Here is a 12,175-nt window from a genome sequence, read left to right as displayed (position 1 = left end):
ACCATAAACAGCTCTGCAGCCAAGAAGTGCCATTTTAAAACCAAACAAAGAAGTTCCCAAAGAGTTCAGTATGCACCTTGCAGTGTATTTTCCTTTCTGCAAGCACGAGGAGGATTTTATTTGGAATTGTAACCTGATGGATGGACCCTGTGCTGGTCCTTTGGGTGTCAGGGGCATGGTGGGGACTGGAGAGATTCTGGAAGCTCCCAGGGGTGGGTTTGCTTCTCACTGGAAACTCACAACTTTGTCCTGTCAAAGACTTTTGCAGCACTCTAAGCCAGATTTCATGAAAGGCAGAGGGAGAGTGAGCACCCTGTCACCCATCCCATGCTGTGTGGAGGAAGGTCTGCCTGCAGTGCCCAATTCCTCAGCTCTAATTACAGGAATGGGTGGCTTTTCCCTTCTCAGGCTGAAAAAAAATTGGCCCAAAACCCTGAGAAACCACAACACAAATGTCTGACGCTGTTCCACATGGTCCTCAGTGAACAAAAACCCTCTTGAAATCAGCCCTTGCCTCCCAAAATAGGCAGCACCACTTCAAAAGGGAAGAGGGGGGGAGGAAAAAATCCCAAACCCAAGGCTTCAGGGGCTGAGAGCACTTGCAGCCTCAGAGTTTCTATAAGTGTGTTGTGGTGCCTGCCAGCCCAGGCAGGGTTTGGTCTGAGATAAATCTGGATTTGCCTGGGGAGGTCCCACAGGGATGCTCCCAGTGATGGGATGCCTCCTGTGATTGGGAGCTTTGTTGCCATCACTCCTTCTCCATCCTCTATTTTTATTTTTTTATCTGGGAATATTACCCTGAGCTTGATCCCAGTGTGGAGGTCACGGAGAGGTTTCTTGCAAGGAAACCTGGTCTGGCAACACCAGCCTGCTTATTCCAGGGAAAACCCTGATCTGCTCCATCCCTGTCCCACTGACACCAGTTTGGAAGGAGCTGGACCAGGCAGTGCCTGTGGAGTCCTGCAGCACATAGAGGGCAGGAAAACACTTCTAAACCAGAAGTGGGACACACTTACAAGCTGTAGGGGATCTGTGTGCCAGTGTGGGATGCCCTTTTGAGTTGAGGTTTCCCCTCTTTATTTGCCCAGCTCACAGCACTCAGAACAGCAGCTGTGCCCACCCACGCCCTGAGAGCTTATCATGCCCAGAATAACATTTTAGATTTCCTTTTTAAATTAAAGCTTAATATTTTTGTAGTAAAAGAAAAGGAGGCTTGAGTGTGAGGTGATAAACTCACTTGGTGCTCTTCTGCTGAAGTTAAAACCCATGTGGACCATTTATTTTAGCCAGGAGCAGCCCTGGGTTCACCTTGGACCATTCAAAAAGCACACAGAATGGTCAAATTCAGGTCAGGACCTACAATATACTGGTGCTTGGGAAATAATTAGCTACATCCTCTTATTCCAGCATTAATAAATAGTATTAATAAATATAATAAATATGGGCATTTATTAACACCCTGGGGGATCACAGAGTAAAAGAGAGTTGCCATCCCAGGATTCTCAGTGTTTTTAGGGCTGGTGGAAATGGGTAAGAGGGTTTACAAAAAAACACATTATCACCAATGTCTGTTAGAGGCAGAAAGCAGAGCCTAGAGTTAGGCAGTGCTGAGATCCCTTAAATCATCTCAGGTCCCCAGAGTAGCTGGGGGGGTGTCAGAGCTGGGGACTCACAGCATCCTCTGCAGAGGGATTATCCCTGCTGCAGCTCAGGGGGTGTGTGCACTGACTCACAGCTCAGTAAAATCTGCCTTAGTAAAATGTGTTCCCTTGGATCCAGCTCTGCTTTATCCCAGGGAAAGAAGTGGAACTGATTTTTTATCTGTTGCACTGGATGGTTTCTAATTGTCCCTGGCCATCCTTTGGAGTTCATTATTTCTCCTTCAGCCAACACCAGCTTCTAATTAGGGGACATGAAATTAAGATGGAAGAGCAGCAGTTTGCAGGGGTATTGCTGCTCCTGACGGAATCTGGGCTGGGTTTATGCCAAAAATTCTCTCTAGTGTGCAAGGTTTTGGTGGGGAGAGGGTGATGTGAGCTCTGTAAGTGCAAGTGCCTGCACACACCCTGTAGGAGCTGGATTAGCAGAGCAGCCCTTCACCCCCTAGAAGGGAACAGTTAGCTCCAGTCCTCCTTGTCCCTTCTCCTGCTTCTCTCCTTCATCTGAGGAATTTTTCCAGAATTTTTCCTACTCCAAATTCAGGGTGGATTCTCTCCCCATGGCTGGGGGCAGCAGGCACAGAAGGGCTCTGGGTGATGTGGAGCCCATGCTCAGCCCTGGTGATGCATTTTAACCAATTTATCAATTTTCCCCCTATATTTTGGAGGTTTTAAATCCAGATATATTTTTCTCCTGGGAGGGTGATGTGGCAACTACAGATGCTGCTTTGGGGGTACAATTGCAAAGCCAAGAGCTGAAAAAGCCTGGCCAAAACCTTCTGAAATCCATGTATTTCCTCACCAGGATGCATCACATCACAGCTTTAGGAAGCATCACACTGCTCTGGAAGCAATCTCAGAATTTCATTGACATCTTTTCTGCCAGGGGACTTCTGGAAGATGTTTGTATAGTTTTTAAATGGGAAGGGAACAAATTCTTCCCCATGAGCCACCCCAGTGCTTCCCTGCAGAGCCTGGTGTCAGTGCTAGGTGTTGGCACAAGAAAACCCTTTCAGAAGAAGGAATTATTTAAACATTACAGAAATCCACAGGTTTTTTTGGCCTCATCCAGCAGCTGCCTGTGGTACCAGCTGCTTTTTGCAGGTGGTTAATAAATGCAAATGTGCTCTGGTGTTTCTCTCTCCCCTCCTTTTGGAACCCCACTGCTGCCCCATTTTCATCCCCCCCTGGTCAGCAAGAGGGCTTTGATGGTGGGTTTTCCCCCAGGCTTGAGCTGGGAATTAAGCCTGGCTTAACCTTTACAGCACAGTGCACCTGGCTGGGGGTTTTCCACCAAGACTCATTTATATTAAATAATAACACCAGAGCAGTCTGAGTGGTTTTGGTGAACTGCTGTAAATGCTAAAAAAGGGGATTAAAGAGCTTTAGGGCTTTGGTGCTTTAGATGGAAAAGCCATGAGAACAGTGAATTTCCCCCAGGTTTTGTACAGTTTAAAAGTCTGGTTTGGGGGAAAGAAAAATTGAGAAGTTTTTGCTTCTGTTTCTTGTAGGCTGAAAGGTCATTCTAACCCCTCTGCCCTCAGATTTTCCTGGAGCAGGGAAATTTTCCCTGGTTTGCATCCTAAATCTGTACATTAAATTACATACACTGTGTTTCTGGTTAAACCAGTAGTTCAGTGACTCTGAGTGATGGAATTTGAATTTTGTTAAGCAAGCAGAACAATCTTTTAATCCTTTTTTCAGTACTTAAAACAGATATAGTCCTTGCAAGTGTTTAAGGGCAGGTTGGACAGGGCTTGGAGCAACCTGGTCTAGTGGTAGGTGTCCCTGCTCATGGCAGGGGTTTGGAATGAGGTCTGTGAGGTCCCTCCCAGCACAAACCATCCCATGATCCTGTGATTTCAGTGGGACTCAGACATTCCTGTGGATGAGCAGTACCCTTGCAGTGATTTTGGGTGATGTGCAAGTGCTCCTGCTTCAGAGCACAAGCCAGGTCCTGGTGCCTGGAAACCCACAGGGAGAGCCAGAGCTGTTTCCCTTGGATCTCTGTGGGGACATCCCCATCCTGGGGATTTTTACTTTTGCAGAGCTGCTCCAGTGATGTTTTTTCCCTAGAGATGGAATCCACAGCTCCTTCCCCTGAGCAGCCCAGTGTGTCCCCATCTCCCTGCAGGTACTCCCATCCTTTTTGCTTCCCAGAGAGCTCAGGGCAGGGCTCAGGGGCGCTGCAAAACCATCAGCCAGGCACCATGGCCAACCACCACCACACATTTTATAGTTTCATTTGATTTTTTAATTTTTTTTCTCTCTCTTTTTTTTTTTTTTTTTTGTCGGGGGACTCTGCTGCATCCCGGGCCGCGAGGGGGGAATAACCTCTTTGATTTTATTTATTTATTTCATTTTTTTTTTTCAGTTCTCTCAGGCCAGACACACCACAGCCCTTTGAAACGCTCTGTGTCCCTTACCCCACCCATGAATGTGCCAAACCAGCCTCTAGGACATGGATGGATGTCTCATGAGGACTTACGAGCTAGAGGACCCCAGTGCATCCCTTCTGACCATGCCCCCCTGTCTCCACAAAGCAGTGTAGCCTCTTCAGGAAGTGGTGGGAGTGAACATTTAGAAGATCAGCCTTCTGCTCGTAACACATTCCAGGAGGAAGGGAGTGGGATGAAAGGTGAGTGACAAACCAGACCCCGACCCCCCAGCACCCAGAGCCAGCTGGGGGCTCTCCCTGGGTGGTTTTGGGGTGAGGATCCTCCTGACCAAGCCTTCCCAGCCTTTCCTTCCCTCCTGAGCACTTTAGGTTTAGGGGAACACGTTGGGTTTTCTTTTAAGCTGGTCCCAGTCTGGTGTCACCCTTGGGTGCCAGTGGGCTGCTTTTGCCCCAAAATCCTGTGAGCTGCCAGCTTTTTCCAACAAGCTGGATTTTTTCCATAGCCTGTGGCTTTTGCTGCCAGTGGTGCTCTTTTTTTTTTGTTTTTCTTTTTTTTTACAACAGTAAAAAATAGCTTAGAGCAAGCTTAGCAAGGCATGTGTGATTTACCATTGCAGTATTTGGTACCCACCAAGTATCTGGGGAAGTTTTGGCTTGGGATAGTTGTTTGCAGTGAATTTAACCTTGTTAACCTTGTTCAACCTTGTTTTGGTTGGTTTTGCCATTATTACCTACATTTCACAGAGATTTTGCCAATAAATATATGTGGTTCTGGTGGTAAGCAAGGCAGAAATTAACCCCACTTGCTGCAGTCAAAGATGGAGGGCAAACTTTAGGCTGAGGAGGAATAAATAGGTAAAAACTGGGCAAACACATGGACTGTGTGTTCCTGGGAACAGACTGAAAATGACCCTGCAGCTCTCAGACTGATTTAAACAACTCCAATTTACATTACTGCAAAGCAGCTCGATTGTTTACAAACCAGTGGTGTATCAGAATAGGGAAATAATTGTATTTTTTAACTGTCACAAGGTCTGATTTTAGTCTAATTGCAGACAAATTGAAATATGGATAAATCTGTGTGATGTGGGGCTGTGTTTGGCTTGGCTCTGGATGGCTTTGATGTGCATGAAATAAATGCATGAAAACCCCTCACGGTTCCAAGGAATGTAACAGAGGCAGGTTGGGTCCTGCAGTCTGTCTGGCCAGGGAGAACTTTTTGGGAGCAGGTATTTCTGAGGAGAGGCTGTTTAACACTGCATTTCTCCAGGTTTCTACCAGAGGAGCTGGGGAGGAGACCATGGGGAGCTTGGCTGATGATCCACAGCTGCAGCTCTGGGATCTGCATGGACAGAAACTCCCCAGTGCTGTGCACTCAACCTGTGTGGCCAAATCCACAAAGCCCACAGGCTGATCAATTAGATAACCCCCACATTTTAACACATCCCCTTGCTGGGATCTGGACACCCTTCCCAGACTTCCAATCATGATCCCCCCATTGCTAACTCAGCCAAATGGCTTTTGTCCCCCTGTCCAGGGACGTGCAGAACAGATGTTCACAACCTCTGGTGTCTAAGCCTGCCATGTCCTCCCCCCTCAGCTGGGTTTTCTTCAGGCTGAATCGACCCAGTGCCTTCCCAGATGATGTTTTCTAAACTTGGGGTTGTTCCTGCTTCTCTGCCAGGTTTTTTTTTTTTTTTCAAAAAATCCGCGTTTTATTGAAGGTGTGTTGCCCAAAACTGGATTTGGAAGCAGAGCAGAGGCTTGTTTGCCTCCAGACAGCATTCCTGTGGCTGTGTAGCTCATGGTCCTCAAATAACAAAGCACTCTGGGCTGCATATGACCCATTGTATCCCCACAGCTTTCCTGAAAAAAAAAATAAAAAAAAAGAGGAGGAGGACTGCCCGTTCCCTGCACTGGGATCGTGCTGTTTGCTGTTCCTACAGAAACACAACTCGCTGCATTTTTATTGGGTTGCCTCCTATTCCATCCAGAGCAGCTGCTCTGGCTGCCAAGTCCCTTCTGTGAATTGCAGCCACGTCTCCCTGAGTGCCTGCAGGCTCTTGTGTCACCCCTGCTTCTGCTCAGCTGGTTCCTCCTTCAGCACCCTCCAGGGCACCCAGGAGGATCCAGACCCATGGAGGAGCCCATGGCAGATCCCCACCTGCACTGCCAGTTTATCTCCCCCACTGTCACCTGTTCTCTTTATCTTTATGCTCTCATGTCTCCCATTTATTTTCTTCCCATCTCTCTTCATGCTGAGGGGAAAATGCCCTTTGGCTTTGTCTTAGCTCTTGGTTTCTCCAGGGGAAGATATGGGCACTTGGTTCTGCATGGAGCCTGTCTGTCTGTCTGTCTGTCTGTGCCTTCCCATGTCCCTGCCCATGGCAGGGGGTTGGAATTAAATAAACTTTAAGGTCCCTTCCAACCCAAACCATTCCAGGATTGTGTGATTCCTGGGGCACAGCTTGGGGAGCACCAGGAGGAAGGTCTGGCTAGAGCTGGGGCTTTCTGCTGGGAGTATATCCAAGGTGTCCTGTGTGTAAATAAGGCAGGGTGAGCTGTTTGCCTTCTAAATTTCCTGACAGCCGTGCCATGACTTTGCAATTAGCTCCTGGTAATTGCTGATTAAAGAGTAGCTCTGCAGGCAGGTGGTTCACCCATCCGTGGAGAGCACTGGGGAGTTTGACTTTCCAAGGACCATGGAATCACCCTGGATGTCCTTGCACCTCCTGGGTGCCTCTTCCCTGTGGGAAAGCAAAGAGCTGCTTCTGGAAAGGTTGGAGATGGGTTTCTTGCAAGATTCAAGTCTGCATGAAGTTGCATCTCTCTTCTGGATCTATCCCTGTGGGCTTTGCCATTGGCACAGATCAGGGAGATTTTTAATGTGCTGTTATTACAATGGTGTGGTTTTGTGTTAAAATTATATTGAGCTTTGAGCCTGTGCTGGAAATGGGGCTTTTTATTTATTTTAAACAGAAATCAGTTTAAGAGGGTGCTGGTAGCAGACTTCGGGACTGTTGCATGTCAGAACTTTTGGAAAATGGTGAATTTCAGCCTATCTGTGCTCAGTAATTGCTTTTCCCCATGTTTGGTGTGGAGTTGAATTGAGGAATTTCACTGACACATGAATCCCTGTGTGTGTCTGGGATTTGGAGAGTGTGGGCAAGACACAGCATGTTGGGATTGTTTGCATCCCCTGCTTGGCTGCAGGGTGGGTTTGGGGTCAGCCTGGGCAGCAGGAGACTTCTGGCAGATGTGTGGATTCCTCAGGGAGCCAAACCAAGGTCCCTCCTGCCCCTTCTAGTGATGAGGTTTAGGAAGAGGTCATGGGCAATCCTTGGTTGCATGTGACACTCAGCAGGGTGGGACTGTCAGGACCCACACCATGAGAAATATGTCCCAGCAGTGGGAATGAGCTCCTGAGTGTCTCACTGGTAGGGAAGGGAACAAGGACTATGGACAAGGGGCTGTTGGCATCAGAGCATGTCAGCTGGAGGGCAGAGCTCCTGTTGGGTTGTGGGTGCTAAATAAAGCAGGTCTTGATTTGACAAAGCATTTGAAGCCTTTACAAAGGAAAAGTGTCATCACAGACACCTGCAGAGCCTCCCTCCCTTGTGGGGTGTCACCCCAAACCTGCAGAACCCTGCCTAGCTGCTGCTTGTCTCATTGCCTTCTCCTTGGAGGACACCCCATGGTGGAGTCTGAGGGGTTTTGAATGTCACAGAGGAAGGATTCCCCTCCCAGGTTCCTCACTGAGAAACCATGTTGATGTCAGGAGGATAAATGTATTTTTGGGTACCCATCCAGCTGGGCATGGAGGTGCTGCACTGCAGGTAACAACTGGGAAGGGAGAAGTCATTTCAGTCAGTGCACTTTAGGTCCCAGGTCACCCTTTGAAGCAGGGTGTGGGGCCATCTTATGGCACATCATTTTTCCATCCCAGACCCATCTTTCTGTTCAAGCAGCTGGTTCCATTTTCAGCACATGCCACCATCCCTCATGCCATAGATCAGTGTCTACCATCCACAAAACAGCCCTTTGCTTGTCCTAAGCTCAACCACTCCACGAGCTTCAGCAGCTCCCATGTTCCTGGGAAAACAGCACTGAGGAGCTTGGTGTGTGGTGGCACAATGGCAGCTCCCCATGGGCTAATTCCCAGTGGCTTTCCCACAGAAACCTGGCTCCTGAGGAAGAGTTCTCATCCAGGGGCTGGTTCCCTGTCCCATCCACATCCACAGCCTGTGTCCTCACCCAGGGGCTTGTTCCTTGTTTCATCCACATCCACAGCCCTATTTCCTCACTCAGGGGCTGATTCCTTGTCCATCCACATCCACATCCCTATTTCTACACCCAGGGCTGGTTCCTTATCCCATCCACATCCACATCCCTGTTTCCTCATCCAGGGCTTGTTCCTTTATCCCATCCCCATCCCCATTTCCTCACCCAGGACTGGTTCCTTTATCCATCCCCATCCCCATTTCCTCACCCAGGGCTGGTTCCTTTATCCATCCCCATCCCCATTTCCTCACCCAGGGCTGGTTCCTTTATCCCATCCACATCCCTATTTCCTCACCCAGGGCTGGTTCCTTTATTCCATCCCCATCCCCATTTCCTCACCCAGGGCTGGTTCCTTTATCCCATCCACATCCCTATTTCCTCACCCAGGGCTGGTTCCTTTACCCCATCCCCATTTCCTCACCCAGGGCTGGTTCCTTTATCCATCCCCATTTCCTCACCCAGGCTGGTTCCTTTATCCCATCCCCATTTCCTCACCCAGGGCTGGTTCCTTTATCCCATCCCCATCCCTATTTCCTCACCCAGGGCTGGTTCCTTTATCCCATCCCCATCCCTATTTCCTCACCCAGGGCTGGTTCCTTTATCCCATCCCCATTTCCTCACCCAGGCTGGTTCCTCCTCCCATGCCCCTGAAGCTCAGCCAGGTGTCCATGGGATGCCCCTGGTGTCGGTGCTGATGCTGTTGCTGGTGGCTGTGCTGTTGCATGGACTCAGCAGAGCTCTCCTGTCCTTGCTGTGTCCCCAGATGTCCCAGCCTGGCTGAAGAGCCTCCGGCTGCACAAGTACGCCGCCCTCTTCTCCCAGATGACGTACGAGGAGATGATGGCCCTCACTGAATGCCAGCTCGAGGCACAAGTATGTCCCCTCTGTGGTCTGGGGAGCAGGAAAAGGGAAACTGGGTCTTGGGGAGTGAAAACATCTCAAATTGCACCTGAAAAAAGTCCCCATGTTCTCACTGGAATCCTGGCATGGAAGTCCCATCACTGCTCTTGGGGTTTTTTCCCATTCAGGAGTTTCAGGGGTGCAGCCAACTCCCTTAAAGTCAGTGGGGCTTTGATGGCTGACTGCCTTTGAAAATGCCATAGAATCATAGAACATTGCTGGTTTTGCAGAGTGGGCCCTGCTGCACCTCCCACACCTCACACAGCTGGGATGGATGTACCCTGTAGGCCTGGCCAGCTCCAGGGTGCTCAGAAACACTGGAGCTTTCCTGGAGTCTCAGGGGTGCAGCCAACTCCCTTAAAATCCGTGGGGCTTTGAGGCTGACTGCCTTTGAAAATGCCATAGAATCACAGAACATTGCTGGTTGAGGTTGGAAGTGACCCTAAAGATTATCTGGTTCCAGCCCCCATTGCTCTCAGCTTCACCTCTGCATTATCCTTGGGATAAAGAGGAATGGGAGCACTGTTGCTTTCCATGTGTGAGGTGCACCAGGGAGGGACAGCCTAGCTGGAAATCTCTATTTCAGCAAGTCTCTGGGTGATTTTCTATGTCCCCCACAAATCCCTGCACTCAAAAATGTGATTAATTTCTAGCAGTCCTTTCTGTTTAGGAGAGGAAGGGTTTGGGTTGAGCCAGCTGCCCTGTGGAAGTGTTAACACCAAGTTTTGTCCTGTTTTTGCAGAATGTTACCAAAGGTGCAAGACACAAAATAGTCATCAGTATCCAAAAGCTAAAAGAAAGACAAAACCTGCTCAAATCTCTAGAAGGGGTAAGTATTCACAACCATTTCTGTATTTCTTGTGTCTTTAAGAAGCCAGGAATTAATTCTGGGGTAAAGAACTCATTGCTTACATGTATTGTGGGGATCTCATGCAGGTTTTATTTCACAGAAAACCTTAAAAACCATCCAGTTCCAACCCTCTGCCATGGCTGGGGAGACACCTTCCACTAGACCACATTGCTCAAAGCTGTATTTTGCAGAATGGGTCCTAATGTACCTCCCACACCTCACACAGCTGGGATGGATGTACCCTGTAGCCCTGACCAGCTCCAGGCTGCTCAGAAACTCTTGAGCTTTCCTGGGACATCATCTGGGCACCCTGTCCCCAGATAAAACACCCACATCAGTGCCTGAACAACATCTTGAATTTCCAAGGAGAATAAATAGAACTTTTTTATCACTTCAACAGAAGCTTAAACCCTGCAGAAAGGGCTTTTGGGGAAGTAGCAGCACCACAGCCCAGCTGGGAGCAGCTCACCCAACCTCCCCCTATTTATTATCACTGTATTATATTATATTTAATTGCACCATCTTCAAACACCAACTTGCAGAGCCTCCCACTAGGGGCTTTTAAATACTTCTGTGGTGTGCTGCTATTTATTGGTGTTTTCCTTAGCTCACTGCTTCACTATTTATTTATAATATGGGCTTGTGCTCAGAGTATGGCAGGAGCTAATAAAGCCATATTTACCTCTGTTATTAATAATAACTATTAAATCCAAGGAGCTGGATGGAGCTGGCTGCAGCTCTGTGTTTTCCAGGCCGTTGCACAGCCTCTTCCTCCACTCCTCCACTGGGATTTGGGAATGTGGTATTGATTGAGTGGTGCTGTGCAGGAGCTGGAGCCCAGCTCAGCTGGCCCAGCCAGCCAGGCACGCTGTAAAATTCAGGAGGGGAGTGGCAGGGACTGGTTTGGAGCCCTCCAGGGGTGGGTTTGGGCTGTGGCACTGTGACCCTGTCCCACTCTGCTGGGGCTCAGAGCTGCCTGTGAGCTGCTTTCCCTGGGAGGAGGTGTCTCTGGTTTTCCTGGCTTCCCATCCAATTTTTTGCTAAACAAGAGCATGTGTGGGACTTGGTGTTTTTGGGCAGTGTCTCGCTGCTAAATGCTGCTGCTTTCTTGGAAAGAGCTGCTCCACCCCTCTCTGTTAGTTAGCAGGGTAAGATTTTCTCCCAAAAAAATAGTGCCCAGCAGGCTGACATCAGATCTTTGAGAGAAATGGAGCTGAGATGTCCAAGAGTGAGCTGGGAATGCAGCAGGAATGAGAATCAACAGCTGTTCCAGGGCTTGCACACAACCCATGTGCCCACTTAGTGTCCCTTCCTTCAGTGCATCAGGATTCATTCCAAAAGTTGCCTCTTTCCAAGCAGTGTCCCATGAGCCAGGAGCCTGCAGTGAGCTGCTCTGGTCCAGGCTACATTAAAAACAAAATGCAGTTATTTCCCATCAGTGGGACAAGGATCTGACCATAGAACTGGAGTTCTTGATCCACACCAGGAGCAAGGCTGGGGTGCACACAAATTCTCTCCCTCCTGGGTGGATTTGCCCCAGGATCTCCAAGCTGAATGGTTTTGCTGTGGGAGTATCAGTTCACCTTGTGGTGTCCCCTTCTGTATCTGACCACAAACCACTGCTCCCCTTGGAACCCTCCCATCTGCATCCACTCCCCCAGCCCATCCCAGAGTGACTGGGGTGTCCCCACTGCTGCCACAGGACAGGCTCCTGCATCCCAGCATGGTCCTGGGCTCCCAGAGAATGAGGATGCCATGGAAAGCAGTTTTGGGGCAGAGCAGTTAATGGGAGCCAGGCTTGAAGGCAGTGCTGGAAATGGAAAAGGAGCCCATGTTAATGTAATTCCAATGAAATAGAGCTGAAATGTTGGGATTGTAGGATTGCTGGGGAACAAACAAGATATTTGCTGCTCTGGGCATTGAAAATTCTCAGGCTCAGTCATTTTCATGGACTTGCCATTTTCCTGGTGGAAATGTGGAAACACTGAAGCTGGATCCCAGTGGTTGATGGGGGCACTTTTATCTCTGGTGATTCTTGTTGGGTTTGGGTCCCTTTGGTTGATGGGGGCATATTTATCTTTGGTGATT

At 48.9% G+C, this 12,175-nt stretch overlaps 1 protein-coding gene across 5 annotated transcripts in view; it reads left to right on the top strand.

Annotated features, from left to right (window-relative positions):
• SAMD4A (sterile alpha motif domain containing 4A) overlaps positions 1–12,175 on the top strand; it is a 98,824-nt gene that overhangs the window by 73,800 nt on the left and 12,849 nt on the right. For 3 of the 5 annotated variants that reach the window (XR_008840577.1, XM_056492170.1, XM_056492168.1), the window contains exons 4-6: positions 4,033–4,296; positions 9,101–9,210; positions 9,980–10,066. Coding sequence is in view for 4 of the 5 variants with exons in the window: in XM_056492170.1 (XP_056348145.1) it covers positions 4,033–4,296; positions 9,101–9,210; positions 9,980–10,066 (461 nt within the window). In the remaining variant the exon portion in view is untranslated. The remainder of the gene's footprint in view (positions 1–4,032; positions 4,297–9,100; positions 9,211–9,979; positions 10,067–12,175) is intronic. The other 2 variants (XM_056492172.1, XM_056492171.1) reach the window with 1 other exon arrangement.

Source organism: Oenanthe melanoleuca, chromosome 5 (genome assembly GCF_029582105.1).
Source record: "Oenanthe melanoleuca isolate GR-GAL-2019-014 chromosome 5, OMel1.0, whole genome shotgun sequence".
NCBI classification, from domain to species: Eukaryota; Metazoa; Chordata; class Aves; order Passeriformes; family Muscicapidae; genus Oenanthe; species Oenanthe melanoleuca.
This window is presented reverse-complemented; position numbering and strand designations above follow the sequence as displayed.